General features: G+C 44.0%; 1 protein-coding gene across 1 annotated transcript in view; it reads right to left on the bottom strand.

Annotated features, from left to right (window-relative positions):
• Nucleotides 1-10,333: 10,333 nt before the first annotated feature.
• LOC145356826 (serine/threonine-protein kinase TBK1-like) overlaps nucleotides 10,334-25,781 on the bottom strand; it is a 56,482-nt gene continuing 41,034 nt past the window's right edge. The window contains exons 15-21 of the mRNA XM_080209735.1: nucleotides 22,430-22,506; nucleotides 20,512-20,551; nucleotides 18,731-18,832; nucleotides 16,686-16,782; nucleotides 15,159-15,265; nucleotides 13,354-13,425; nucleotides 10,334-11,858 (exon numbers count right to left, since the gene is read on the bottom strand). Of these exons, the coding sequence (XP_080065861.1) occupies nucleotides 11,828-11,858; nucleotides 13,354-13,425; nucleotides 15,159-15,265; nucleotides 16,686-16,782; nucleotides 18,731-18,832; nucleotides 20,512-20,551; nucleotides 22,430-22,506 (526 nt within the window). The 3' untranslated portion in view covers nucleotides 10,334-11,827. The remainder of the gene's footprint in view (nucleotides 11,859-13,353; nucleotides 13,426-15,158; nucleotides 15,266-16,685; nucleotides 16,783-18,730; nucleotides 18,833-20,511; nucleotides 20,552-22,429; nucleotides 22,507-25,781) is intronic.

Here is a 25,781-nt window from a genome sequence, read left to right as displayed (position 1 = left end):
AGTGAAACTGAGTCTTAACAGGATATCAATCAACCCGCTTTAACGGTACAAACCACACAGCTCAGCCCAGCTCAAACAGGGGACTTCCACATCCCTCATCTGCATAAAACAAAACCTTCACCCCCCACCCCACTCCTCCCCCCTTAACACTGACCTCACCCCAGAGACACCCCCCTATATAAACACCCATCACCCCAGAGACCCCCATAAACACCCACCATCCCAAAGACCCCTGTAGACACCCACCATCCCAGAGACCCACCCTATAAACACCCACAATTCCAGAGACCCCCATAAGCACCCATCGTCCCAGAGACCCCCGTATAAACTCCCAGAATTCCAGAGATCCCCCCATAAACACCACCATCCCAGAGACCCCCCCCCCATAAACACTGACCATCCCCTAGAGATCCCCTATAAACATTGACCTCACCCCAGAGACCCCTCCCCGTAAATACTCCCCATCCCAGAGACCCCCCCTCCACCTGCTACCTCTGTAAACATTGATCTCAGTCCAGAGACTGAAGGTTGTTTTTTGTGACCAGAAGCCTGTGTCCAATGGTGTATCACAGGGATCAGTGCTGGGTCCCTCGCTGTTTGCGGTGTACATTAATGATGGTAAATCTGGGGGTACAAACGATACGTTCGCAGGTGACACGAAAATTGGTGGTGGTGAAGAGCGAGAAGGAAAGCGTTAGATTACAGGACTTCTCGCTGACGCCACAACCTTCGCGAGTCTCCCGGACTCACATTTCCGGCGTAGTCAGTTCTGACTACAATGTGGAAATTGCAATTTCCATTTATTAGAAGGCTCTGAACCCGTTCGTCTCCCCCCCACCCCCCTGCTGGGAGTGGTTCCCTCCAGCAGGATTTAACTCCTGCTCCAGACTAACAGGAAACAGGCAACTCGATCCCACTGGAGGGAAGAGAGGCCATTAAAGCTGCCCAGTGGTAAAGAAGGGTAGCCCTTGGGCAGTGTCAGCCTGGCAGTGCCAGCCTGGCACCCTAGCACTGCCTAAGGGGCAAACTGGCATTGCCCTGCAGGCATTGGGCAGTGCCAAGGGTCAGAGACGATGGGCCAGAGGGGGTGGGGTCTATTAGGCCCAATCAGGGCCGATGGGAGGGGTGGGGAAATCACTGCCACTCTGCACTGGGATGACTGGAAGAGGGAGGGAACAGGTGATGGGGGCTGGCCTTCCGGGTTGTGGGGAATGGTGTCAGTGGTTGTAGGGGGGGTGGATTCGGGAGATGGGACTGGCCTGGGGAGGTCTGGGGGGGGCCAGTGATTGGGGTTGGGGGGGTTGGGTCGAAAGGCCAGTGATCTGGAAGCTGTGCTCTGACAGATTGGCACAGTCACAGTGGCCTGTATAACGCTATGCTGCCGGTCTCTCGGGTGAGAATAGGCCCTGCCCACTGAATGAATCCCCCCTGAGGCACTCTGTGATGCTCAGAGTGTGGGAGATTCATTCTGGAAATCACTCAAAAAGAAAACTGGCGAGCTTTACTGTCATTTTCCCTTAAGTTAGAGACTCACGTCCTGACCCTCTGACTCCTTGTAAACACTGACATCATCCAGAAACCCTCTAAAAATATTGAATCATTGCAGATGCTCCTTGCAAATATTGTTACATTTTCAACAACTGTCCCCCCCCCACCACCCCCTCGATTCCATCTTAAAAATTTATTTGCCAATGTTGACATACCTGCCCCAGCAGAGAATGCTGAATACATTGGACCTCAGCCCGGGACCCCTGTCAATGTGTGTGCATCTGTGGAGCCCTTTAAACATCTGCAATCTGCCTGGACCCCCCTCACTTTGCAAGAATTTACATTCATAACATTAGGTTCCGAAAGCCAGTGCCAGGGACTGAATCGCCTTCATTGTAGAAGGTGTTTATTTTGAAATAGTTAACGTTGTAAGTGTACGGTTTGCAGCTTTTGCTGTCTGCTCCTGGCATTTGACATGATATCAGCTCAGTGTGTGTTGTGTTTATATTTCACTCACTGGTTCATCCTGTTTGACTTCTGCGGCTCCAAGTGTTTTAGAGGTTTGTTCCTATTGCCTCACTGGTGGATGAATCAGAACTTCCAGATCCACTCGTATCAGTAACTGCGGTTAAAAAAATCAGTAACTGGAGCCTCATCGTCCACATCACAAAAATAACAGGTTTAGAGACTGAGACTGAATGAAATCCCACGACCTCATCAACTACTGGGTTCTCCCACAGAGACCACCAATAATCTGCTAACACGGTGACATCATTGGGGCAACCCAGCATGTCAGACCAAAGCGTTTTCAGACTAAAATTAACATCAAACCACAAGAGAAGATAGTCACCCAGGAAGAAGAAAAGTTTGTTCAAAGATTTAGATTTGAAGGTTTGTCTGAAAAGAGGAGAGAGAGATGGAAAGGCAGAAAGGTTTAGGGGGGGAATTCTAGAGATTTACACTCAGGGAGTAAGCATGGTCACTGGTATGACGTTAATGTACCTTTAAGAGATTTTTTTAAAAATCATGATCTCTGCAGCTCTCACAGTCAGAGTTTCTCAGCTCACAGACTTAGCCGATGTCATTATGGCACTGGCTTGTCTGGAGATGTTCTTTCGTTGCTCTTCAACAGCTTAAATGGGGTCTCTTTATTTTAACTCTAGGTTATTTTACCACCCTGCATTGATAAGATACGATCATGGGTTCTGGTTAGGTTTTTTATCCTTCCTAGGGAGTTTAAGGTTTTTTTTCTGTTTGGCTGCACTTGGAGTTGAGTTTTAGAAGGGGCAGCAAGCTGGAAGGAGTCTCTCTCTCTGTCTCCCTGGTTTTTGGAAATTCTGCTGGTTAGCTGAAAGCAAGGTCTTGCCTTTCTGAAGGAGGGAATCTGCTGTTGGTGGCTTGCCTAGAGTCCCTGGTGTTTTGGGAAGTGGGTCTGTCTTCAAACTATTCTGAGTCTATCCAGATAATTGCAGATTTCATCCAAAGGTCTCAAGTCTAGTTTCACGTGAGCATTAGTTTTTGCTGTGTTAAAACCTGTGAAAAGGTTCTTTTGTCTATGGGATTGGTTTGATAGGAGTATAGTAGATATATTTGTTAAGGATTATACATTATAGTGGTTGTTTTGTTTCTTGTTTGTAGTTGATAAGAGTTCTTGCTAATTTTCTTATTATGGTATGTTGACTATATCCTTAAATAAACTATGTTTGATAAAAGCTCCCTTGTGGATCATTTGAATCATACCTGAAGTGAAACATATCAAGCTTATCCTAACCAAATTCAAGATGCAAAACACATGATCTAGGCAGACTCCTAGAGTTTGTGACCTGAACCATAACACCGGTGGCAGAGGGATTAAAATTGAGTATGCACAGGAATTAAAAATTAGAGGAGCGCAGATATCTCAATGTGTTGTAGGGATGAAGGGTGTGGAGTTTGTACATTCTCCCCATGTCTGTGTGGGTTCCCCAGGGTGCTTCAGTTTCCTCCCACACTCCAAAGATGTGTAGGTTATGTGGCTTGGCAATAGTAAATTGCCCCTTAGTGTAGGTTAGATGGATTAGCCATGATAAGTACACAGTGTTACAGAAAAAGAGCAGAGGAGGTGGGATTTGGTATAGATGTTCCTTTGGAGAGTCAGTGCAGACTCGATGGGTTGAATGGTCTCCTTCTGCACAGTTGAGATTTTTTAGAGATTTTATGGAAGGTGTGGAGATATTTGAAGATGAGGGTGAGACTTTTAAAATGAGGCATTGCTTAACTGGGAACGAATGTAGGACAGCGAGTCCAGAGGGTGACCAGAAAATGGAACATTGTGCAAATTAGAATTTGACATCAGAGTTTTGGATGAGCTAACGGAGAGTGGAAGACTGGAGGGTGACCAGGAGAACATTGGAACAGCCAAGTCTGGGAATAACAAAAGAACAGATGAGGGTTCCAGAAGCAGATAGGCTGAAACAGAGATTAGGATGTTAATTAGGTGAAAGAGGCGGGCCTTGATGATGAGAAGGTAATGATTACCCATGATCATATGAAAGGGTGGAGCAGATTTGAGGGCCTGAATTGTCTAATGCTGGTCCTAGTTGTTATATTAGTCACAAAAACCTTTAGTCATTGCAGAAAGATTTAGGTTTCATAAGCCCAATTAGGAAGGGGGGAACTGATTGCACGTTTTGTGGCTGCACTGAAAACGTTGGCAGAACATGGCGAATTTGGGGATGTATTCAGTGATACAATCCGGGATAGACTAGTCTGTGGTTTGAGGAATGAGAAACTCAAAAGCAGTTGTTAACTGAAAGCAGCCTGACTTTAAAAATGCCATGGAAGTTGCTGTATCGATGGAACTAGCAGCCAAAGAAGGTCAGAGGTTGAATTTAGAAAAAGGTTTACAAAATGTCAGCAATTTTTTCACACAGAGGGTGGTGAGTGTCTGGAACGAGCTGCCAGAGGTAGTAGTAGAGGCAGGTACAATTTTGTCTTTTAAAAAGCATTTAGTCGGTTACATGAGTAAGATGGGTATAGAGGGATATGGGCCATACGCAGGCAATTGGGACTAGCTTAGTGATAAGAACCGGGCGGCACGGACACGTTGGGCCGAAGGGCCTGTTTCCATGCTGTAAACCTCTGTGACTCTGTGATATTCGTATGTAGTGGGTGGAATTTTATGGTCCCTCCCATCAGTTCCCACTGAAGCCAATGGAGTTTTGGGGAGTTCACCACATTTGATGAACCAACTCCCACTGTGACGTGGCTGTAAAATCCCACCCAGTAAAATCAAATGTGGCAGCGATGCAGTCCGTGACCCAATCGCTGACAGGATGTGATTCCTGATGATGAAATAGCAGCCAAACAAGGGACAGAATGGCAAAGAATCAGAGCACGGAAAACAGTAAATAACCACAGGGGAGGAGGGAGGGGGGGAGACTCGAGGATTCAAGATGGGAGTGACAAACTTTTAATGGGGCAAATCTTTCTGCTGTGCAAAAACAGGGTTAATAACATCAGGTTTGGTGAATTCAAGCGGTAGAGGTATTTTGATAATATAAACAGGGGTAAAAGAGGATCCCAGAGGGTTAATATTTGGCCTCCAATATGACTGACCCCCATGCAGAATTGTGTAGAGTCAAGTTCCAGTCGCCGGGGTCTATAATTCAGGCTAACATTGCCAATGTAGTACTGAGAGAGTGCTGCCTTTCAGGTGAGATGTTCCGAAAGCTTGTGGCGTTTACTATCAAATAAACCTGTTGGACTTTAACCTGGTGTTGTGAGACGTCTTACTGTGTTTACCCCAGTCCAACACTGGCATCTCCACATCATGTAAAAGATCCCATGGGAGGTTCTGGATAAAGAGCAGGGAAGTTTCTTCAAATTCTTGAGCCAATTTTTATCTTTTAACCAATATCATTAAGGGGATTTTCAGGTCATTTATCTCAGTGTTGTGCGGGAGCTTGCTGTGCGCACATTGGCTGCTGAACTTCCTCCATTACAAGTGATTACACTTCACAGTCCGGAGCTCCTGAAAGGTGCTATAGAAATGCAAGTCTTTCTTTACAGTGTTGTAGGATTTCAATAGGGTTGATGTCAAAATGGTTTTCTCAGTTGAAGGGAGACCAAATTGAGTGCCTCATAAACATAAATGACTGAGAAATCGAACTGGGAATTCATGAGAAACATTTCTATCCAGAGAGCCAGGAACTTGTTGCTCTGAAGAATAGCTAAGGAAAATATCATAGCTGCATTTAAGAGGAGGGTCAGAATGCGAGTTATGTTGATGGAGTGAGAAGAGACTCGTGGAGCCAAGACACTGGCATGGGTCAGTGGGCTGAATGGCCTATTTTGCTACTGTAATTAGGGAAGGTAATGGCATAGTGGCATTGTCACTGGACTAGTAATCTAATGACCCAGGGTAATGCTCTCAGCACACAGGTTCAAATCCCACTGCAACAGATGTTAAAATTTGAACTCAATAAAAATCTGGAATTAAAAGTCTACTGATGACCATGAAACCACTGTCAATTGTCATAAAAGCCCATCTGGTTCACTAATGTCCTTTAGGGAAGGAAATCTGCCATCCTTTCCTGGTCTGGCCTACATGTGACAGACCCACAGCAATGCCATTAACTCTTAAATGCCCTCTGAAATGGCCTAGCAAGCCACTCAGCTCAGGGCAATTAGCGATGGACAATAAATGCTGGTCCAGCCAGCATTACCCATGCCCCATAAACAAATAAAATATAACTTGGTTTGTGAAGTGCAGCATGACGTTTCACTCAGTTGGTTCCTGCTGGGATTATCCTATAAGGAGAGATTGTGTGGACTGTATTCCCCGATAGAATCATAGAATCTACAGTGCAGAGGGAGGCCATTTGGCCCATTGAGTCTGCACCAACAACAATCCCACCCAGGTCCTATCCCCATAACCCATCATATTTACCCTCCTAGTCCCCCTGACACTAGGGTCAATTTAGCATGGCCAACCAACCTAACCTGCACACTTTTGGAGTGTGGGAGAAAAACTGAACATTCGGAGGAAACCTACACAGACATGGGGACCGGAGGCCAGAACTGAACCCAGGTCCCTGGCGCTGTGTTAACCACTGTGCTGCCCATTTTTTTTTCAAAGATCTCCTTCCACACTAACTCTGGCCTCTCAGCGTGGTAAGATTGCCTGTAGCCTTATCAAAAGCCACCGTTCCCACTTGATATTTTGAACGACGAGAGGTGAACTCACTGAAAATTACAAACTTCTTGACAGATGCTGAGGGTAGGTATTCTGAGTGGGCAGTCTAGACACTAGAACAATGAGACAGTCACAGAATAAGAGGTCAGCCATTTAGAACTGAAATAAGGAGAAATTTTTCTCAAGGTGGTGATTGGAATTCCCAACCCCGAGAACTGGGAATGTTGAGGAGTATATTCAAGGTTGTTAGATGTTTGGGTATTAAGCAAGTGAAAGGATATGGGGATAGTGTGGGAGGAATTAAGGTGTAGATCGGTCATGATCTTGTTAATTGGCAGAGTGAATTCAAATGACGTTCTCCAGCTCCAGTTCATAAATTCCGATGGATGGAGAAAGTGCACCCCATGGTGGAACACAGTAGTATAACAGCATTTGGCAGTTCTTTCTTATTTTTCAGAAGCGATGCTGATGTTCTGATACACTGCCCAGGGAGTGCAGAGATACTGTCTTTCAGATGTCATCTCAATCTTTCTTTTAAGTATACCTTCACACTCAAACTGCTTTTTACCCTTCGGGGAACAGTGAGCAAAGGATTCCCGAGCTGATGATCAGCCTGTTGAACTGTGTGATGAATGGTCCTTCAGTGGCCAACAACTCCTGGGGTCAAACTTGAACCTGAGCTTCTGGTCCAGGGATAGAGACCACAATATTGCCTATCTGACAGCTCTTTTTGGAAATGTTATAACAACAAACTAAGTTCCCAATTCCAAACAGCATTCACGGACAATTGTTAAAGGTGTAAACATTTCTTCCCAGGAAATGAGCAGGGTTTGATAATGGCCAGAATTCTTCAATGCTGCAAGAATGGACAATTTGACACTCAGCCAAATCTCTGTTCCCTGCAGCAGGAAAATCCCATTGTAGGTGAGGTAGGAAAATGTTTCTGCACACTTGTGAGCTGGAGAACCTTTCTTGTGCAAGACTAACGTAACAACTGAAACACTACTGCAACTCCTGGCTGTTCTTGTTGAGCTATCTCACTGATAGGTTTCGGGCACTGAAAAGACCCAATCCACCCCCTCATCCCTACCTACTTCATTATATTTCTCTTCCCTTCTCTGCCTTAGTTATTCATTGGATCCGTGAGGAAGTTGGTGTCCTTAGCAAGGAGGCCCCCTGCTAACTCCAGCTGGATGTGGAGATGCTGGCATTGGACTGGGGGTAAAACAGAAAGAAATCCCACAACACCAGCTTAAAGTCCAACAAGTTTATTTGTAGCAAACAAGTGGTGTTGTGGAACTCCAGCTGGAAGCAGCAATGGGACAAATTGTCAGTTTTGTTTTTTGAGTTGGGAACTGTAGCTGAGAACAAACAGCTGGAACGTGGGAGAGCGCAAGACTCGTGTCGGCTGTGACTCAGTGACAGCTCCCCATTCCTCTGAGCCAAGGAGTTGGTTCAGGTTTCACTCTAGAGACTCTAGCACAAAATCCGCACTGATAGTTTGGTATTTGTACTGTGGGAATGCAGCACTGCCAGAGATGCCACCTTTCAGAAGGATGCTAACCTGAGGATCTTCTGCCTCTTTCGAGGGTGTTATTGATTTTCTGACATTCTTCAAAGAAGAATTAACTGGTGAATTCTCTCCAGTGTTCTGGCCAATCGCTTAACCAAGATCAGTAAAACAGGCGAAAGCTGTGAACAATCTGGTTCATAACAGGAATAAGCAGCATTTTAAAATATTTTAAAGTTGAGTGTTTTGTGGCAGTGATCCACGAACAATCAGTCCAGCCTGAGCTGGCCTAAGGCTGTTGATAGGAAATGAGCTCCACAACACACAGTAACAGGCTGTTCATTGGTGATGGGAAAGGATATTTTGTTTTGACCCAGTGGCAGCATTCTTGTCTTTGACATAAGGTTATTGGTTCAAGCTGCTTTCCAACACTTGACGATATAATCTCGTTCACATTACAGCATAGCACTGCTGGATATTACCCTTTGAATGGGGTGACAATAATGTGCTATTCTGATAAATTTTATGTGCGAGGTGGGGCTGCTTGAAGAGGCTGTGTTTTTTTACAGGAGTTGATTTATGCTGAGAATGCAGGATAGTAACTGATTTTTGCTAGGAATGCGTGACTTTTGTTAATGGACTTTTTGTTAATCCTAGATTCACCTTGGATTTTAGACTCGGTATCAGAGCCATATGAGTTTTGATTAAGTTAATAGACAGGGAGAGTCACTTGATTAATGGGGGGAGCCAATCTTGCACAAAAGACCAGTTGCATTTTCATTTTTAAAATACAAGCAGTTGCTGCCTGGACTAGCTAGAAGAAACAAGTGTGTGTGTGTGTGTGTGTGTCTCTCTCTCTCTCTCTCGCCCTCCTGCTTAGAAGTTTTCTGAAAGCTCCAGGACTGTTAACCTAAGTCACAAGCCAGCATGCCTGCATTTTGCTTAAATATTTATCGAGGGGTTTAAGTCTGAAGGGGAAATTTTGCTTGATTGGAACTCCGAGATACAACAGTATTCTGTCATGTTTAAATATTGTTCAACTGTTAAAAGTTAAACTAATTAATTTGTTATAGTTAAATTGTGTTGTTAATTAAAGTTTGTTTTGAGAAAAGCTCCCTGGTTTATCAGTAGAATTGTGCCTGGAGTGAAAAATCCTATCGTCACATTACCAAAATAGAAAAATTGTTAGGATCTAGACTGGCTTTGTAATATCTCTTGGGGTTTCAGAGCTAGTGTCTTAACAATGAAGTAATAAATTGAGGTCTCATCTGCTCTCTCAGATGGATGTGAAGGTTTTGACAATGCATTTACCTGTCAATCAACATCACAAAAAACATTGGCAAAAGAACCAAAAGGGGATGTTTCTTTCAAGGTGATGGGGCAAAGCAGCCAGCATAATTAAGGACCCCACGCACTCCGGACATTCTCTCTCCCACCTTCTTCTGTTGGGAAAAAGGTACAAAAGCCTGAGGTCACTTACCAACCGATTCAAGAACAGCTTCTTCCCTGCTGCTATCAGAATGGACCTACCTTGCATTAAGTTGATCTTTCTCTACACCCTAGCTATGACTGTAACACTACATTCTTCACTCTCGCCTTTCCTTCTCTATGAATGGTTTGTTTTGTGTAGCGCGCAAGAAACGATACTTTTCACTGTGTTAATACATGTGACAATAAATCAAATCTGAAGAGGGTGGAGTGGAAAAATGGAACTAATTGAATAGCTCTTTGAAGGAGCCAGGATATGATCAATTGGCCAAATGTCCTCTTCCTTTTGATGCCTAATTCTCTCTCATTGGTTATTTACATCAGTCCTGGGTTTGGCTACATTTCAACAGCATTTCATTGGCTGACGGCTTTCCATTGCTGCAGGAAGTGCACCTGGAAGAGATAGAGTTGTACTCACATTTATAAATGACACAAAAGGAGAAGGCCGAGTGAGCTATGTGGATGGAGGGCGTAGTTATAAATGGACATTGACAAATTAAATGAGCGTGCAAACCAGATACAGTTTGAATGTGAGATTATCCACTTTGGGTCAGATGTTTTTTATTGGTGAGAAATGAGGAGCAGTGGAGGAACAGAGTTATTTAGGCAGTATTGTGCAAAAATCAATAACGGACACATCGCAAGAAATGACCAAACAAAACGGGCAGAACAATGGCCTTTATTTGAAGGAAGTTGGAATGTAAAAGTGAAGAAGTTAATGCTTCAGCTGCACAAAACCTTGGTTGGTTTCAGTCTGGAGAACTGCCTTTCAGTTCTGGGATCACTCCTCGGGAATGATGCATAAGTCTTGGGAAGGGTTGCAGTGCAGGTTCAGCTATGTATTTAAATTATAGGCATAAGCTTGCAGAGACTATGTTGGTCGTTACTTGCATTTGGAAGATTGACCTGATTGAGGTTTAGTTCCTTTGACAGTAAATCCAGAACAAGGAGACAGAACCTTAGCATCGGTGTCAGCTCACAAAGTACTGAAATCAGGAATCAATCTTTCAAACAGGATTGGGAATTCAGACTGCTCTCACTTCCCAAACGTGCTGGGTGCCGGGAGTCAGCCGGAACCTAAATTGAGATGGCTAGATGTTCATTGACTAAGAGCTTCAAGTTGCATGCTTAGTTTCACAGTTCCTCTGGTCCCATGTGAGATAATGGGCGGCAAGACTCCACCACTGGGAAACAGACTGAAGACGCAGAACAGCTGGATCTAACAGAACGGGAGAGTAAGGGCTGAATGGCCTTTTCCTTTTCCACACTGCATTGCTTGGTGAAACTGAGCCACAAGGAGCAGGGAGTTGGCAGGTTTGGTTACTGATTTGAGTTACCTGAATAACACCAAGGAAGTAGTCACTAATATTGCTCTGCAGTATTCCTGTATGTGAGCTGGCAGCACTTGACTGTAATAGCTTCCAGTGACAAATAGCTCTGTCATTCACTGTCTGTATTAATGCAGAATGACTGGGTGGACCTGGTATTGGACAGCAGCCAGAGTCTGTGAATCTATAGTCCAGCAAGATTCAGTCCCTCAGTAAACACAGGGAGCTGCTGGTTTTCTTGGGAGGATTTCTGAGCTGAACTCAGTGTTGACAGGAGAGAGGGAGGTGCTGATATTGCAGGATCTTTTGTTGATTATGGACACGTGCAGCCTTGAAATTGTTTCCCTGAGTATTGCACCAAATGGACTGAACTTCACAATGTCCCAATCCTGGGGAAACTGGACTATAAACGCAGTCACAAATACACATACTTACAAAATGAAAATCAGAGTTGAAGTGCTTCCAGTGAGGTAATGGGTGCGAAGGGTTAGATTGTTCCTTTGTTCGATTAATTTACACAGACCTTACAGAGCCAATAGCCAGTTCTACATTTCAGCTGCTTTATCTTTCCATTAAATTGAAGTCAAATTGAGGAGAGATGTAAACCTAGCTACTAGTTTGCTAATGCTCCTTTTACACAATCACAGAGTCACAATCCACCCCGGGGGAATCGGGATATTACTTTGCTCTTTAATATGAATGGCCACCCAGTTTTTGGTGTGATTTCAGCCATGGAGCGATCATTCAAACGACATGGTAATGAAATATAAAGTCACAGCACGGAAAAGTCAAACTCTCATCACGTCCAGCGTCCCATCTTCAGCAGCCAGGACTCACTCACACACCGTGAGGCTTCTGAACACTGAACCTTGTGGGGAAAGCACACTCAGTTATTTTACAGCATTGATCAAAGGAGAATCACACCCAGTAACACACGGTGTGCTATATATTATACAATATATAAACCCAGTAACACGTGGTCTATTATATTATGTAACATTAAACCCAGTAACACACGGTGTTATAATATAAACACAGTTATACACAGTGTTATACATTATATAATATAAACACACCATGTGTTACTGGGTTTATATATTACAGTGTTAAAACCAGTAAAACAGTCTTATTTTTGTGTTATACACCGTTACCCACGGTGCTATATATTATATAATGTTATACCCAGTAACACACTAGGTGGGATTTTACAGCCGCTCGAGCGAGACCGGAAATTCCCAGCCGAGGAAAACAGGTATTTCCATTGTCCGCCTCTCACCCGCTCCGGTTCCATGGTGGGTGGGACTGGAGAGTTCAGCCACTGTGTTACTATATATGATATGATATTATACCCAGCAACACATGTGTTATAATGTTAAACCCAATAAAACACGTTGTGTTATGTATGATATAGTATTATACCAGGGACACATATAATATATAGAGTGTAGTACCCTGTAACTCAGTTTGCTCTGCATATAATAAATAGCCAATTACATTTAAGATACAGCAATATCCCAAAGTACATTACTGATGGACACTCAGTAAATCATCAAGCCTAAAAAAGTATGGGTGACCAAAGATTGGTCAAAGAAATGGGTTTTAGGGAGGGAGGTGAAGGAAGGGATCCCTTCATTCTGCCCAGCTGGCTGAAGGCACAGAGGAATGGAGATGTTAAGATTTTTGGGGTCGGACAGAGAGAGGACATGTCCCCTTTTCTCATTGCTCTGCCACTTCCCTGTGGGCTCACAGCCAACCCTTGTTGCCCGGAGATGTTAAGAATTAGAGATGAAGGGAGCATTGGGAAGAAAGACATTAAACCTGAGGGTGAGATTTTAAATCTGAGGCACTAGAGGATTTTTTAATAACTTCCATAAGAGAAATGTGAAACAGCAGAGGCATAAAACTAAACTGATAGACTAAACAGCATCTTCTGGGATATAATATTCAATGGTTCGGTTCTTTGCCTGGGGGTCAAAACTAACCAATAAGGACAGGATTGATGAGTGACTCGATACAGGATGAAACAGGCAGCAGAGTTTTGGATGATCTTGGAAGGTGAGAGATTGGCCGGATGAGTTGAGTCTGGAGATAACAGGAGCACAGATTTCAGCATCCAATTGGCTGAAGTGGTGGAGGGGAGGGGGAGGTGGGGCAGAGTCAGGTGATGGAGGTAGACGGGTAGATGGAGTATTTATGGTGAAGAGGATATGGGACTGGAAGCTCTGCTCAGGCTCAAAGACACTGAGTTTGCGAAGAGTCTGGTGAAAGCTGAGGCAATGCTTGGGGCAGGTGCTCGATGGAGACTGAAAACCATAGCTTTAATCTTCCCAATCTTTAATGTATCAAAGAATGGAATTATTCACCTTTCGATGATCACATTGTTATGCTCAAGTTCTCGCAAAACACCTTCCATTTCCTGTTTGAGCTGCTGCATCCTGTTAACACAGAGAGATTCAGTGCTCCTCACTCTTCCTGCACATCATCACAACTTCAATGATTTGGACTAAAAATGATCGTGAACATTTTTCCACAGCTCACATTCAAAGCTCAAAGCAGCGTCGGAGGAGATATAAAACAAAAAAGTGTTTAGAGTCAGAGGTTTACACTGTGGAAACAGGCCCTTTGGCCCAACTTGTCCATGCCGCCCAGTTTTTACCACTAAGCTAGACTTAATTGCCTACGTTTAGCCCATATCTGTCTATACCCATCTTACCCACGTAACTGTCTAAATGCTTTTAAAAAGACAAAATTGTACCCACCTCTACTATTACCTCTGGCAGCTTGTTCCAAACACCCACCACTCTCTGTGTGAAAAGATTTTCCCCAAGACCCTTTTGTATCTCTCCTCTCTCACCTTTAACCTAAACCCTCTAGTTTTAGACTCCCTTACATTTGGGAAAAGATGTTGATTATCTACCTTATCTATGCCCCTCATTATTTTATAGCCTTCTATAAGATCATCTCTTACGCTTCAGGACAAAAAGTTCCAGTCTATCCAGCCTCTCCTTATAACTCAAACCATCAAGTCCTGGTAGCATCCTAGTGAATCTTTTCTGAACTCTTTCTAGTTTAATAATATCCTTTCTATAATAGTGACCAGATCTGTACACAGTACGGCCTTACCAATGTCTTGTACAACTTCAATAAGATGTCCCAGCTCCTGGAGTTCAATGTTCTGATCAATGAAACCAAGAATGCTGAATGCCTTCTTCACCCCTCTGTCCACCTATGACTCCATTTTCAAGGAGCTATCAACCTGTACCCCTACATCTCTTTGTTCTGTAACTCTCGCAAACACCCTACCATTAACTGAGTAAGTCCTGCCCTAGTTCAATCTACCAAAATTCATCACCTCACATTTATCTAAATTAAATTCCATCTGTCATTCATCGACCCATTGGCCCAATTGATCAAGATCCCATTGAAATCCTAGATAATCTTGTTCACTGTCCACTATGCCACCAATCTTGTTGTCATCTGCAAACTTACTAACCATGCCTGACTGCTGCAATGACCACACGTTACCTTGCAGGAGATAACAAATTGATGACTTCTCCACAAATAATGTCAGTGGTGTCGAGGAGATGTAATCGGGACAGGGATGATCACACCAACATTTTCTTCTTTTTACCACTGCCTCCAGGAATCTGACCCTCCCCAGTGACCTGACAGATTGGGCTTAGCCTCTGTCTAATGCCACAGGGCAGACTGCAACCATTCCAAATAATTTCACATTGTTTGAACACATGGCTCCCAAATCTGGATGTAAACCATGTATACTCTGGTCCCTTGTCTTATCTGTGAATGTGAAACAGCTCCACTGCTACACTGGCCCTAAGGTGTAGGCTGTTGTGATGTTGGTGTGTAGCAATGGGAAAGTTTGGAATTATAAACTCAAGTCTTTTAGGTGCTTTGTAAACTGCAATGTTATTCAGCTTGCACTGTAAGGTGCACCAAAACCGATACCAAAGCATTTTTGCTTTAGATGGCTTCGGACAGGTTGCAATCAGGAACTGCTCTCTGGAATTGTCCTATTATACTGCACTTTCTCTGTCCATAATTAGCCATAGTTCACAGGGGACCATACACAACTATGATAGAGAGAGAGAGACACACACACAACTTAGACAGGCAACTTTGTGAATTCCCCCTGAACAGTCGCCCTCACCTGATTACCATATCCATACATTTCTGTTCAGAGAAATTAGCAGAGGTGGGTAATTTGGTCACAGTTTGTTGTTCTCCTTGGAGCTTTGGTAGTTCCATGTCTAATGTCTGAAATTCAGAGAGGACAAAGAAATTATAGTTTGTAATTCTCGGAAAGTCCAGGAGATCTGGCCACTGCAGCTAAATTAGATCTGAATAAAGTATTAAAGGTGCTCTTTGTTCTTTGCAGTTCTGATCTCCAGGTTGTGCCTGTATGAAGTTCTTCTATTTGGAACAAGGAAATTATTTTACTCATTCAAATTTTAAGAAAAGCAGGTGGCCATTTTGAAATCCTAGCACTAAAATAGCTCAGTTACGCAGAATGCATTTGTTATGACGCTTCTGGAACTGAAGGGGTTACAAGAACAATACTCTTGTTCTTGTGGGAGGAAAACAGGAGCATTGCTAAGGGTAACAGTCTGATCATTTCTTAAGGCAACCTCAACTGAGCCCCAGTTAGGACGCAGTGCTCTAAGTCCCAGCTCCACAGAAAGGCAATGACTTATTTCTGTTATGTGGGAAGACAGCTTTTTTTTGCTGTTGAATGGATTTACTGTTCAAATTCATGTTTCATGTTTTCTGGACTCCAAGTCAGCGCATGGGATTTTACTATGAAATTCAAAAATACTCAAACCACTTCCCATTCCATTGCTAGGACAGCATGTTCAATCCAAATGCAACACTTTATTTTCACATAATCCACTTGTTTGACTTTTAAACCCTCACAGCAGCCACTCCTGTTTCTATGTGTTTTATGGGATATTTATGTGCTCAACTGCCCCCCTCATTTTTCTTAGGCTTCTTTTACCTGCCAGCATCTTCTGTGTACACTGTGCAGAAAAAAAAATCATTTCTCAATCTCATTCATTGGGGCAGCACAGTGGTAAGCACTGCTCCCTCACAGCACCAGGGACCCGGGTTCGATTCCCAGCCTCATGTCACTGTCTCTGTGGAGTTTACGCGTTCTCCCCAGGTCTGTGGGGTTTCCTCCGGGTGCTCCAGTTTCCTCCCACAGTCCAAAGATATGTGGTTAGGTGGATTGGCCATGATAAATTGCCCCTTAGTGTCGGGGGACTAGCTGGGATAAATGCATGGTGCTATGGAGATAGGGTCTGGGTGGGATGGTGGTTGGTGTAGACATAATGGGCCGAATGGCCTCATTCTGCACTGTAGGGATTCTAAGACTTTATTATTTTCTAGGACCTTAAAAGAATCACAGATCCCTCGGTCATTCCTTCCTCCTGTTAATTTCCAGTGTCCAAATCATCTGTTGTCCTGTCCAGTACTCAGCATCGAGCAAGAGTTTAACTGAAACCTTCTAGTTTGGAGGACTCAGAACCACACAATACCACTTGTTCTCACTCAGCAACAAATATCTTTTCTCAAAAAGTACTAAAACGATGTTTTAACTGTAAATCATCCCGGCCATCTTCAGACGCGACATTCCTCTAACTTGTCTTTAAGGTTGCAATAGGATCAGGGAATGTACCTTGTTCAAATGAGCTTCACATTTCTCCAGGTCCTCACCGAGGTTCACACTCTGGTTATTGAAAGACATCAGTTGCTTGCGGATCTCACAGGCTTTCCTGCAAAATGCATTGTCATTACAAATCCAATCTGAATGTTCATTCACAAACTCTTGCAGTTATTCACCTCGTTATTCCCTCTCACCTTTCAAAATGCTCAAAGCCAGCTTCCCAAACCCTATACCAACAAAGGAATGTTTCATTTTATTCATTCTCAGGTTGTGTGTTGTTGGTTTTTATATATATCCACAGACTGCGTAAGGACAATATGTTTCTTTCCTTAAATCCTTTCCTTCCTCACCCACAATAAGTCAGGGTTTTGCAACAATCCAACAGCTTCAAGGTCCCCTTTTGCTGACACATTTTCAGATTTTTAAAACTGAATTCAAATTCTTAACTTGCGCTGTGGGATTTGAATTCATGTTCTCTGGATTCTGAGTCCTGTACCTTAAGGGGCCAGGTTAGCTCCATCAGTCCGATGGCTAATGTGTGGCTGAGATGAACACCAATAGCGGGGCTTTGATTTCTGTTCTGGTTGAGTTGTCGTGGGAGCTGCATCCTCACCAAACCGCACCCCCCCCCCGTCTCGGTGCAATGAAAATCCACCACTGGCAAAAGCTGTCCATGAAACAGCTCAGGATGAAACATCAGCAGATAAAAAAGGGTCACCTTTGTACAGAGCACACAACATGATATTGCCACTGCTGCACTATCCTGTGGCAAGGATTGGTTCCCATGCCATGCCCAGCACTTACACCAAACAATTGATCACTTTTCCTAATATTTCTTTATGTGTCTCCAGATCAAACTTTAGCTGATTGTACACATGAAACACCTTGGGAGATTTGATCATGTCAAGACGATATATAAATATGAGTTGTTATCTTGAATACAACATTATGGGATGGCACGGTGGCACAGTGGTTAGCATTGCTGCCTCACAGCACCAGGGACCTGGGTTCGATTCCCGGTTTAGGTCAGCGTGTGGCGTTTGCACATTCACCCGGATTTCCTCCGGGTGCTCCAGTTTCCTCCCACAGTCCAAAGACATGAGGGTTAGAATCATGAATCCTACACTGCAGAAGAAGGTCACTTGGCCCATCGAGTCTGCACTGACCACAATCCCACCCAGGCCTATCCCCATGACACCATGCATTTTTGATAAGAGAGGGGATTAAGGGTTATGGGGAGAAAGCGGGAAAGTGGAACTGAGCAGCGACAGATCAGCCATGATCTTATTGAATGGCGGGGCAGGCTCGAAGGGCTAGATGGCCTACTCCTGCTCCTATTTCTTATGTTCTTATGTTCATTTACCCCAGTTAGTCCCCCTGACACTAAGGGGCGATTTAGCATGGCCAATCCACCCAACCCGTACATCTTAGGTGCATTGGCCACGTTAAGTTGCTCCCTTGTGCCCTGGGATGAGAAGATTAGAGGAATTACTTGGATAAATATGTGGGGTGACAGGGATAGGATCTGGGATGGGATTGTTGCCAGTGCAGACTTGATGGGCCAAATGGCCTCCTTCTGCATTGTAGAGTTTCTATGATTATTGCTCCTCAGGTCCAGAGCCCAACATCTACCCTGCAACAGGCTAATCTGAAGCTATGGGGAATAGCTACTGTTTCATCCTCAGCTTTGCAGAATCGATGTAGATGTCTTCTCTCCTGTCTGCAAGCTTCTGAGCTGTCAATCCTCGGAGAAAAAGAAATACTCAGAAACACTGCAAGAGTTGGCCACTTATCCGAGCCAGATTCCATTTCTTCCCTCAACAGCCCTTAGTCATCCAACTGACCGTCAGCTACTGAAACTAACCTCAAACAAATCCTTCAGCACCAATCACAAATGGTTCTCAGTTACTGACCAACTGGTCCCGAGTCCCTTACATCAGTCCTTGGCCAACTATCCCAGCAACCTTCAGACACATCTGGGTATCAACCTACAAATCATCCATCATCATCACCTAGGATGGATGCACCTAGGATGTGAGACAGTCTTGGTTACATACCTCATCCAGTCCTTGGTAGTAGCCTGGAGCTTCAGATATTTCTGTACACATTCTTCTCTGACTAATATCTGTACCTTCTTCGCGTGCATTCCCATTTTGATCCTGCAACATCGAAGGAACACTAAGAATGCAAGATGTGCTTTGGTTAAATATACGCTCAGGTGTAACTGAAAAGTTCAGGACATCAACAAAAGTGGAAAGTGTTGAAATACTTGCAAAAGATTTTACACAGAATAGGTATTATGCTTGGCAATCTTAAAGACCTTATTGAATCTAAATCCCTCTGGTTAATTCTTTAGATTTTACTTCTTACTAGTTTTTTAGATACCCACAAGGAAGGAAGACCAAGCAACTTACTGTTTTTTTTAAATTTTATTTATTAGTGTCACAGGTATGCTCACATTAATACTGCAATGAAGTTACAGTGAAAATCCCCCACTCTGTTTGGATGCACCGAGGGAGAATTTAGCATAGACAATGCACTTAACCAGCATGTCTTTCTGACTGTGGGAGGAAACCAGAGCACCCGGAGGAAACCTACGCAGACACAGGGAGAATGTGCAAACTCCGCATAGACAGTGACTTGAGCTTGGAATCGAACCCGGGTCCCTGGTGCCGTGAGGTAGCCGTGCTAACCATCGTGCCACTGATATTATAAGCCTTTATAAATCTCTGGCTAGATCCCATCTGGGGCTTTGTGTCCAATTCTGGGCTCCATACTTTAGGGTAGATATCAGGATGCCAGATAGGGTGCAGAGGAGATTTACCCGAGTGGGACCAGAATATCCGTTAATGCAGAGAGTCAGGAAAAGCTGGGATTGGTCTCCTTGGAGCAGAGTAGGTTAAAGGGAGCTTTAATACAGGTGTTCAGAATGAGGAGGAGTTTTGATATTTCCTCCTTATTGATGGCCACTGGCAGGACGGTCAAATATCAGAGGACACAGATCTCAGATACTCACAAAAATTCCAACAGATGAGGAATTTTTTTTATATATATTAAAAACCCACAACAATCTGGAATATTCTGTCTGAAAGGCTGTTTAAAGCAGATTTTATTGTAAATTCCAAAAGAGCATGGGGTAAATACTTGAAACTAAAGATATTGAAGGGTTATAGGAAGAGGGCAGGGGAGTGGAATAATTAGATAACTCTTTCAAAGAGCTGTCACAGGCAGGGGGATGGGCCAAATGGCCTCCTTCTGTGCTGTCTCATTCTGTGAATCTTTGTCACTTTACCTCCAGCTCTGAAGGTTACCATGAATATGGGACAAGTGCAGGAATGGGGTTAGTTCACGTTTAGTGGAAGCTATTGCAGTGTCAACTCGATGGGCCAAAGGAGCTTTTCTGCACCGAACATGGGTAATAACTATGGCTTCAGAAATGGGCAGGAGTTTACATTTATACGAGATCTCACTGCAGTAATGTCTCATGGAGACGAATATTGCAGCAAATTTGCATACAGCAAGATCCCACTAATAGTAATGAAATGATTAACTAGTGTATCAATTTTTAAGTAGCTGGTTTGAGGGAAAACAATTACGACAGTTACTCCACGCAATCTCACATACACAGCTAAATCACAACCTCTGTCTAGCATTTCCTCAGATAGGAGGTACACCTGGCAGTGCAACACACCCACTGGAGTGCTGGCCAAGACAACGTACTCAAACCACGGAATGGGATTTGAACCCGCAACCTTCTGAGTCAAAAGCAGGACTGCTATCCATTCAGCCAAGCTTATGCTTTCAAACTAAGCTGAGACAAATTATAAAACAAACTTACTTCTCAAATTTATGGATCTGTTCCTCATTGTATTGAAGTTCTGAAAAAAAAAAACAAGTATTGGATTGTTAGGCCATTGTGATTTTTTTAATGCTTAATTCAAGCGCAGCCTGTATCTAATATACAGGGATGATTAAACCTGGCTCTGACTGTCATAGAACATAGAACATAGAACATTACAGCGCAGAACAGGCCCTTCGGCCCACGATGTTGCGCCGACCAGTTACAAAAACAATGACCCACTAGCCTATACCAATCCCTTTTCGTCCATAAACCTATCCAGAGCTCTCTTAAACGCCCCCAAACTAGACGCATTTACAACTGCAGCAGGCAGGGCATTCCAATCCCTCACCACCCGCTGGGTAAAGAACCTACCCCTGACATCCGTCCTGTAGCTACCCCCCCTTAATTTAAAGCCATGCCCCCTCGTGCTAGCTTTCTCCATCCGAGGAAAAAGGCTATCACTATCCACCCTATCTAAACCTCTAATCATCTTATATGTTTCAATAAGATCCCCTCTTAGCCGCCTTCTTTCCAACGAAAACAACCCTAGATCCCTCAGTCTCTCCTCATAGGACCTCCCCACCATACCAGGCAACATCCTAGTAAACCTCCTCTGCACCCTCTCCAACGCCTCCACATCCTTCTTGTAATGCGGGGACCAGAACTGCACACAGTACTCCAAGTGCGGCCGCACTAGAGTAGTGTACAGTTGCAACATTACACTGCGACTCCTAAATTCAATCCCCCTACCAATAAACGCCAAGACACCGTACGCCTTCTTAACAACCTTATCTACTTGATTCCCAACTTTCAGGGATCTATGTACACACACACCTAGATCCCTCTGTTCATCCACACTGTTCAAAGTCCTCCCGTTAGCCCTATACTCGACACATCTGTTGCTCCTACCAAAGTGAATTACCTCACACTTCTCCGCATTAAATTCCATCCGCCACCTCTCGGCCCAGCTCTGCAACCTTTCTAAGTCTCCCTGCAGACTATGACACCCTTCCTCACAATCTACCACACCTCCAACTTTGGTGTCATCAGCAAATTTACTAATGTCATCATTCATTGACTCCCAGTTGACAAAGACGTTGAATAAAAACAAAGTTTGGGTTTGGTGTTATGTCCTGCTCGCCTCCCCACCTCAACCACTCCCCCACCACCAACAACCAAACATTCTTCCAACTGATACTTGGATGGGAAGCCAGTACAGTGGAACTTTACTCCGGTCCGGGCCTTTAGGACGATTCAGGAGCAGGATGCGGGGGCAGGAGGAGGAATTGATATACTCCAGCAAAAAACTAAAAGAGAAATGGTTATGGAAAAGACTCAATTTCTACATGTTTCACAACTTCTGTATCACCCCACTACACTCACAGCAGTCACTGTTAAATGGAGGATACGCACAAACCAGTTTACACACGGCCAGGTCAGTGTGTTAGTCATGTTAGGTGAAAGATAAATGTTAGCGAGAATTCTGTATATAACTCTGCTTTCCTTCAAGCTGCATAGCGTCCTTTACGTTGCTTGAGAAAGTGCAAACCATCTCATCTGAAAGCTGGGTGTGACGCTTTGATCTTGTCCAAAGCCATCGCCAGTGGAAATGTAGAATTTGGTGCTCCATTCGCTGCAGCGGTGTGGAAAATCCCAGCCACAGGCCAGGCTGGAGGTTTTTACCGGGTACCTCGGTTTGTATCATACGCCCTCAGTACAGCACCAGGGATATCCACATTTTCTGCTCAAATCTGTAGAGTGAAACATGAATCCACAACCTTCTGACTTAGAGAAGAGAGTGAAGGGTACTGGCACCAGTTGGGTTTGTGACCAATCGGGGCCAGTGAACCACGTTTGACGCTCTCACATCTCCAGTATAATCTGAGTATTAATCGATAAAGAAGTGAGTCCTTACTCATTTTCAATCTGTCTTTTCTGAGCAGTTGGTGAATGGCAAATACTTTCTCCAGTAAAACTTCCACTTTTCCAATTCTAGAAAATAATTAGAATCAGTCACATTAGAAACATCGAAACGAGAAGCAGGAGGAGGCCACTCGGCCCTTCAAGCCTGCTCCACCATTCATCTTGATCATGACTGATCATCAAATTCAATATCCTGATCCCCCTTCCCCCATGTCCCTTGATCCCTTTAGCCCCAAGAGCTAGATCTAATTTCTTCTTGAAATCAGAAAATGTTTTGGCCTCAGTTGCTTTCTGTGGGAGTGAATTCCATACATTCACCACCCTCTGGGTGAAGAAATTTCTCACCTCAGTTCTAAAAGGTTTACCCCTTATCCTCAAACTATAACCCCTCCTTCTGGATTCCCCCAACATGGGAACATTCTTTCTGAATCTATCCTGCCTAACCCTGTTAGAATTTTATAAGTTTCTATGAGATCCCCTCGCACTCTTCTAAATCCCAGCGAATATATAATCCTAACCAAATTAGTCTCTCGTAATTGTTAAGAAATTGACTTTGATCTACACTTGGGGCTTTAACTCATGTTGCCAGTGACAGCGATCTCTTCAATATCAAACTGATTGAGAGAATTGTGGATAATTGTAATGAAAGCAGCTTCTCTTTTCATCCAACACCCACCAATAAAACCTTCAATTCACTTGAACTGGAAGGGAAATTTGGGAGAGACAAATGTCAAGCAGCAATTTCAGGAGACTTTCATTGTTGAGATTAATACGAATCCTTTGGCCGGAATTTTACTGGCCCACCCACCATGGGAATCGGAGTGGGCAAGGGGCGGACTATGGGAAGGTCCATTGACCTCGGGTGGAATTTTCCAGTTTCAGGATGAGCGAGGCTGTAAAATTCCTTTTTTATACTTCAAAATTAAACCATGATGTAGTAGCTGGCAAGACAACACATACAGATGTCTTTAACATCCATCTGAAAGTTGAACCTGTCAGACCATAATCTAGAATGGCACCGTAGCACAATGGTTAGCACTGCTGCCTCACAGCAAGGAACAGGTTCAATTCCAGCCTTGACTCACTGTCTGTGTGGAGTTTGCATGTTCTCCCTATGTCTGCGTGGGTTTCCTCTGGGTGTTCCGGTTTCCTCCCACAGTCCAAAAATGTGCAGGTTAGGTGGATTGGCCATGCTAAATTGCCCCTTCGTGTCCCATGATGTGCAGGTTAGATGGATTAGTGGGGTAAATACGTGAGGTTACAGATGCCCAGTCAGGGAGTTGGTACAGACTCAATAGGCTGAATGGGGATTCTATGATCATCTCATTCATTGTTGATAAACTTCGCTCTTGGTCTCTAAGCTTTGCTCACTGGAATTCCTTGCCTAGATCCCTCCAACTGGGAAAAACCTGATCTGAATCCCCGGAAACTGTGCCGATTTGACATTCTAGTTACAGAAAGTGCACCACATGGATTCTTCAATGAGATGCCAGCGATGTGGAACTATACAAGAGGCACAGGGACTGAGCCCACACCAGCAGAGATTTAATATAAGTTTTCACGGTTATTGAAGATTTTTTTAAAACTGTGTACCTGGCAAGACTTTTTCCTATAGCTGGGAGGTCAGTGAGAAACATTCATTAATTTAAAACTGTCAGAGTGAGGATGGAACAGACATGAGGAGAAATATCTTTCAGCATTGGAACGTGCTTGGCCACAGGGAATGTTTGAGGCAGGGATCATTACACCTTTACAGAAACAAACAGAGCGGAGCAGAGGAAGGTACAGGGTTGCTGCAGCAGACAGACTACCTGTGTGAGTAGCTCAGGATTGACACAGAACAACAGGGAAAGAGAAAGAGATGGGGACTGTTAAGAAAGAACATAAGAAACAGGAAAATAAATAGATCCATCGAGCCTGCTCAAAGCAATCATGGCTGATCTTGGGTTCCACTTCTGGCCACTCTCCATATCCTTTGACTCCCCAAGAGACCACGAATCTGCCTTCCCCAGCGTTTAATATATTCAAAGATGGAGCATCCATCCTTTGTGTTAGAGAATTCCAAACATTCACAAACTTTTGAATGAAGAAATTCCTTATTTCAGTCCTAACCGATTGATCCTTTATCCTGATAAATGTCTCCTTGTTCTAGATTCCCCAGCTAAGGGAAACATCCTCTCAGTCATCCCTGTCCAACCCCTTCACAATCTTGAATGTTCCAATGAGATCACTTCTTATTCTTCTAAACGTCGGAGCCAATGTAATTGGCCTTTTGTCAAAGAACAACGCTCTCAACACACGGTCCAATCTAGCGAACCTGCATCCTTCAGCAAGGTGGTACTGTGGTTAGCACTGCTGCTTCACAGCAACGGAGACCTGGGTTCGATTCCCGGCTTGGGGAACCGTGAAGCTTGCATGTTCTCCCCATGTCTGAGTGGGTTTCCTCTGGGTGCTCTGGTTTCATCCCACAGTCCAAAGATGTGCTGATTAAGGTGCATTGGCCGTGCTAAATTCTCCCTCGGTGCATCCGAACACACGCTGGAATGTGGCGACTAGGGGATTGTCACAGTAACTTCATTGCAGTGTGAATGCAAGCCTATTTGTGACAAATAAATAAACTTTTATTGTATCACCTTTAATGCAAGAATATCTTTCTTTTAATAGAGAGCAAGGTTGCATACAGTATTTCAAGCGTCATCTCACCATAGCCCTGTACAACTCGAGCAAATGGACAGTGAAGGAGATTATCTAGGATTGCAATGGGATCTTGATCAATTGGGCCAGCGGGCTGACGAATGGCAAAGTGGAATTTAGTTTAGATAAATGTGAGGTGATGCATTTTGGTAGACTGAATCAGGGCAGGACTTATACAGTTAATGGTAGGGCGTTGGGGAGAGTTACAGAACAAAGATCTAGGGGTACAGGTTCATAGCTCCTTGAAAGTGGAGTCACAAGTGGACAGAGTGGTGAAGAAGGCATTTGGCATGCTTGGTTTCATTGGTCAGAACATTGAATACAGGAGTTGGGACGTCTTGTTGAAGTTGTACAAGATATTGGTAAGGTCACACTTGGAATACTGTGCAGAGGTCTGGCCACCCTTTTGTAGAAAAGATGTTATTAAACTAGAAAGAGTGCAGGAAAGATTTACTAGGATGCTACCAGGACTTGATGGTTTGAGCAATAAGGAGAGGCTGGATAGACAGGGATTTTTTCCCTGGACCGCAGGAGGCTGAAGTCTATACAATAATGAGGGGCATAGATAAGGTAGATAGTCAATATCTTTTCCCAAAGGTAGGGGAGTCTAAAACTAGAGGGCATAGGTTTAAGGTGGGAGGGGAGAGATA

This window comes from Carcharhinus amblyrhynchos, chromosome 22 (assembly GCF_965287045.1).
Source record: "Carcharhinus amblyrhynchos chromosome 22, sCarAmb.v2.hapA, whole genome shotgun sequence".
Lineage (NCBI taxonomy): Eukaryota > Metazoa > Chordata > Chondrichthyes > Carcharhiniformes > Carcharhinidae > Carcharhinus > Carcharhinus amblyrhynchos.
This window is presented reverse-complemented; position numbering and strand designations above follow the sequence as displayed.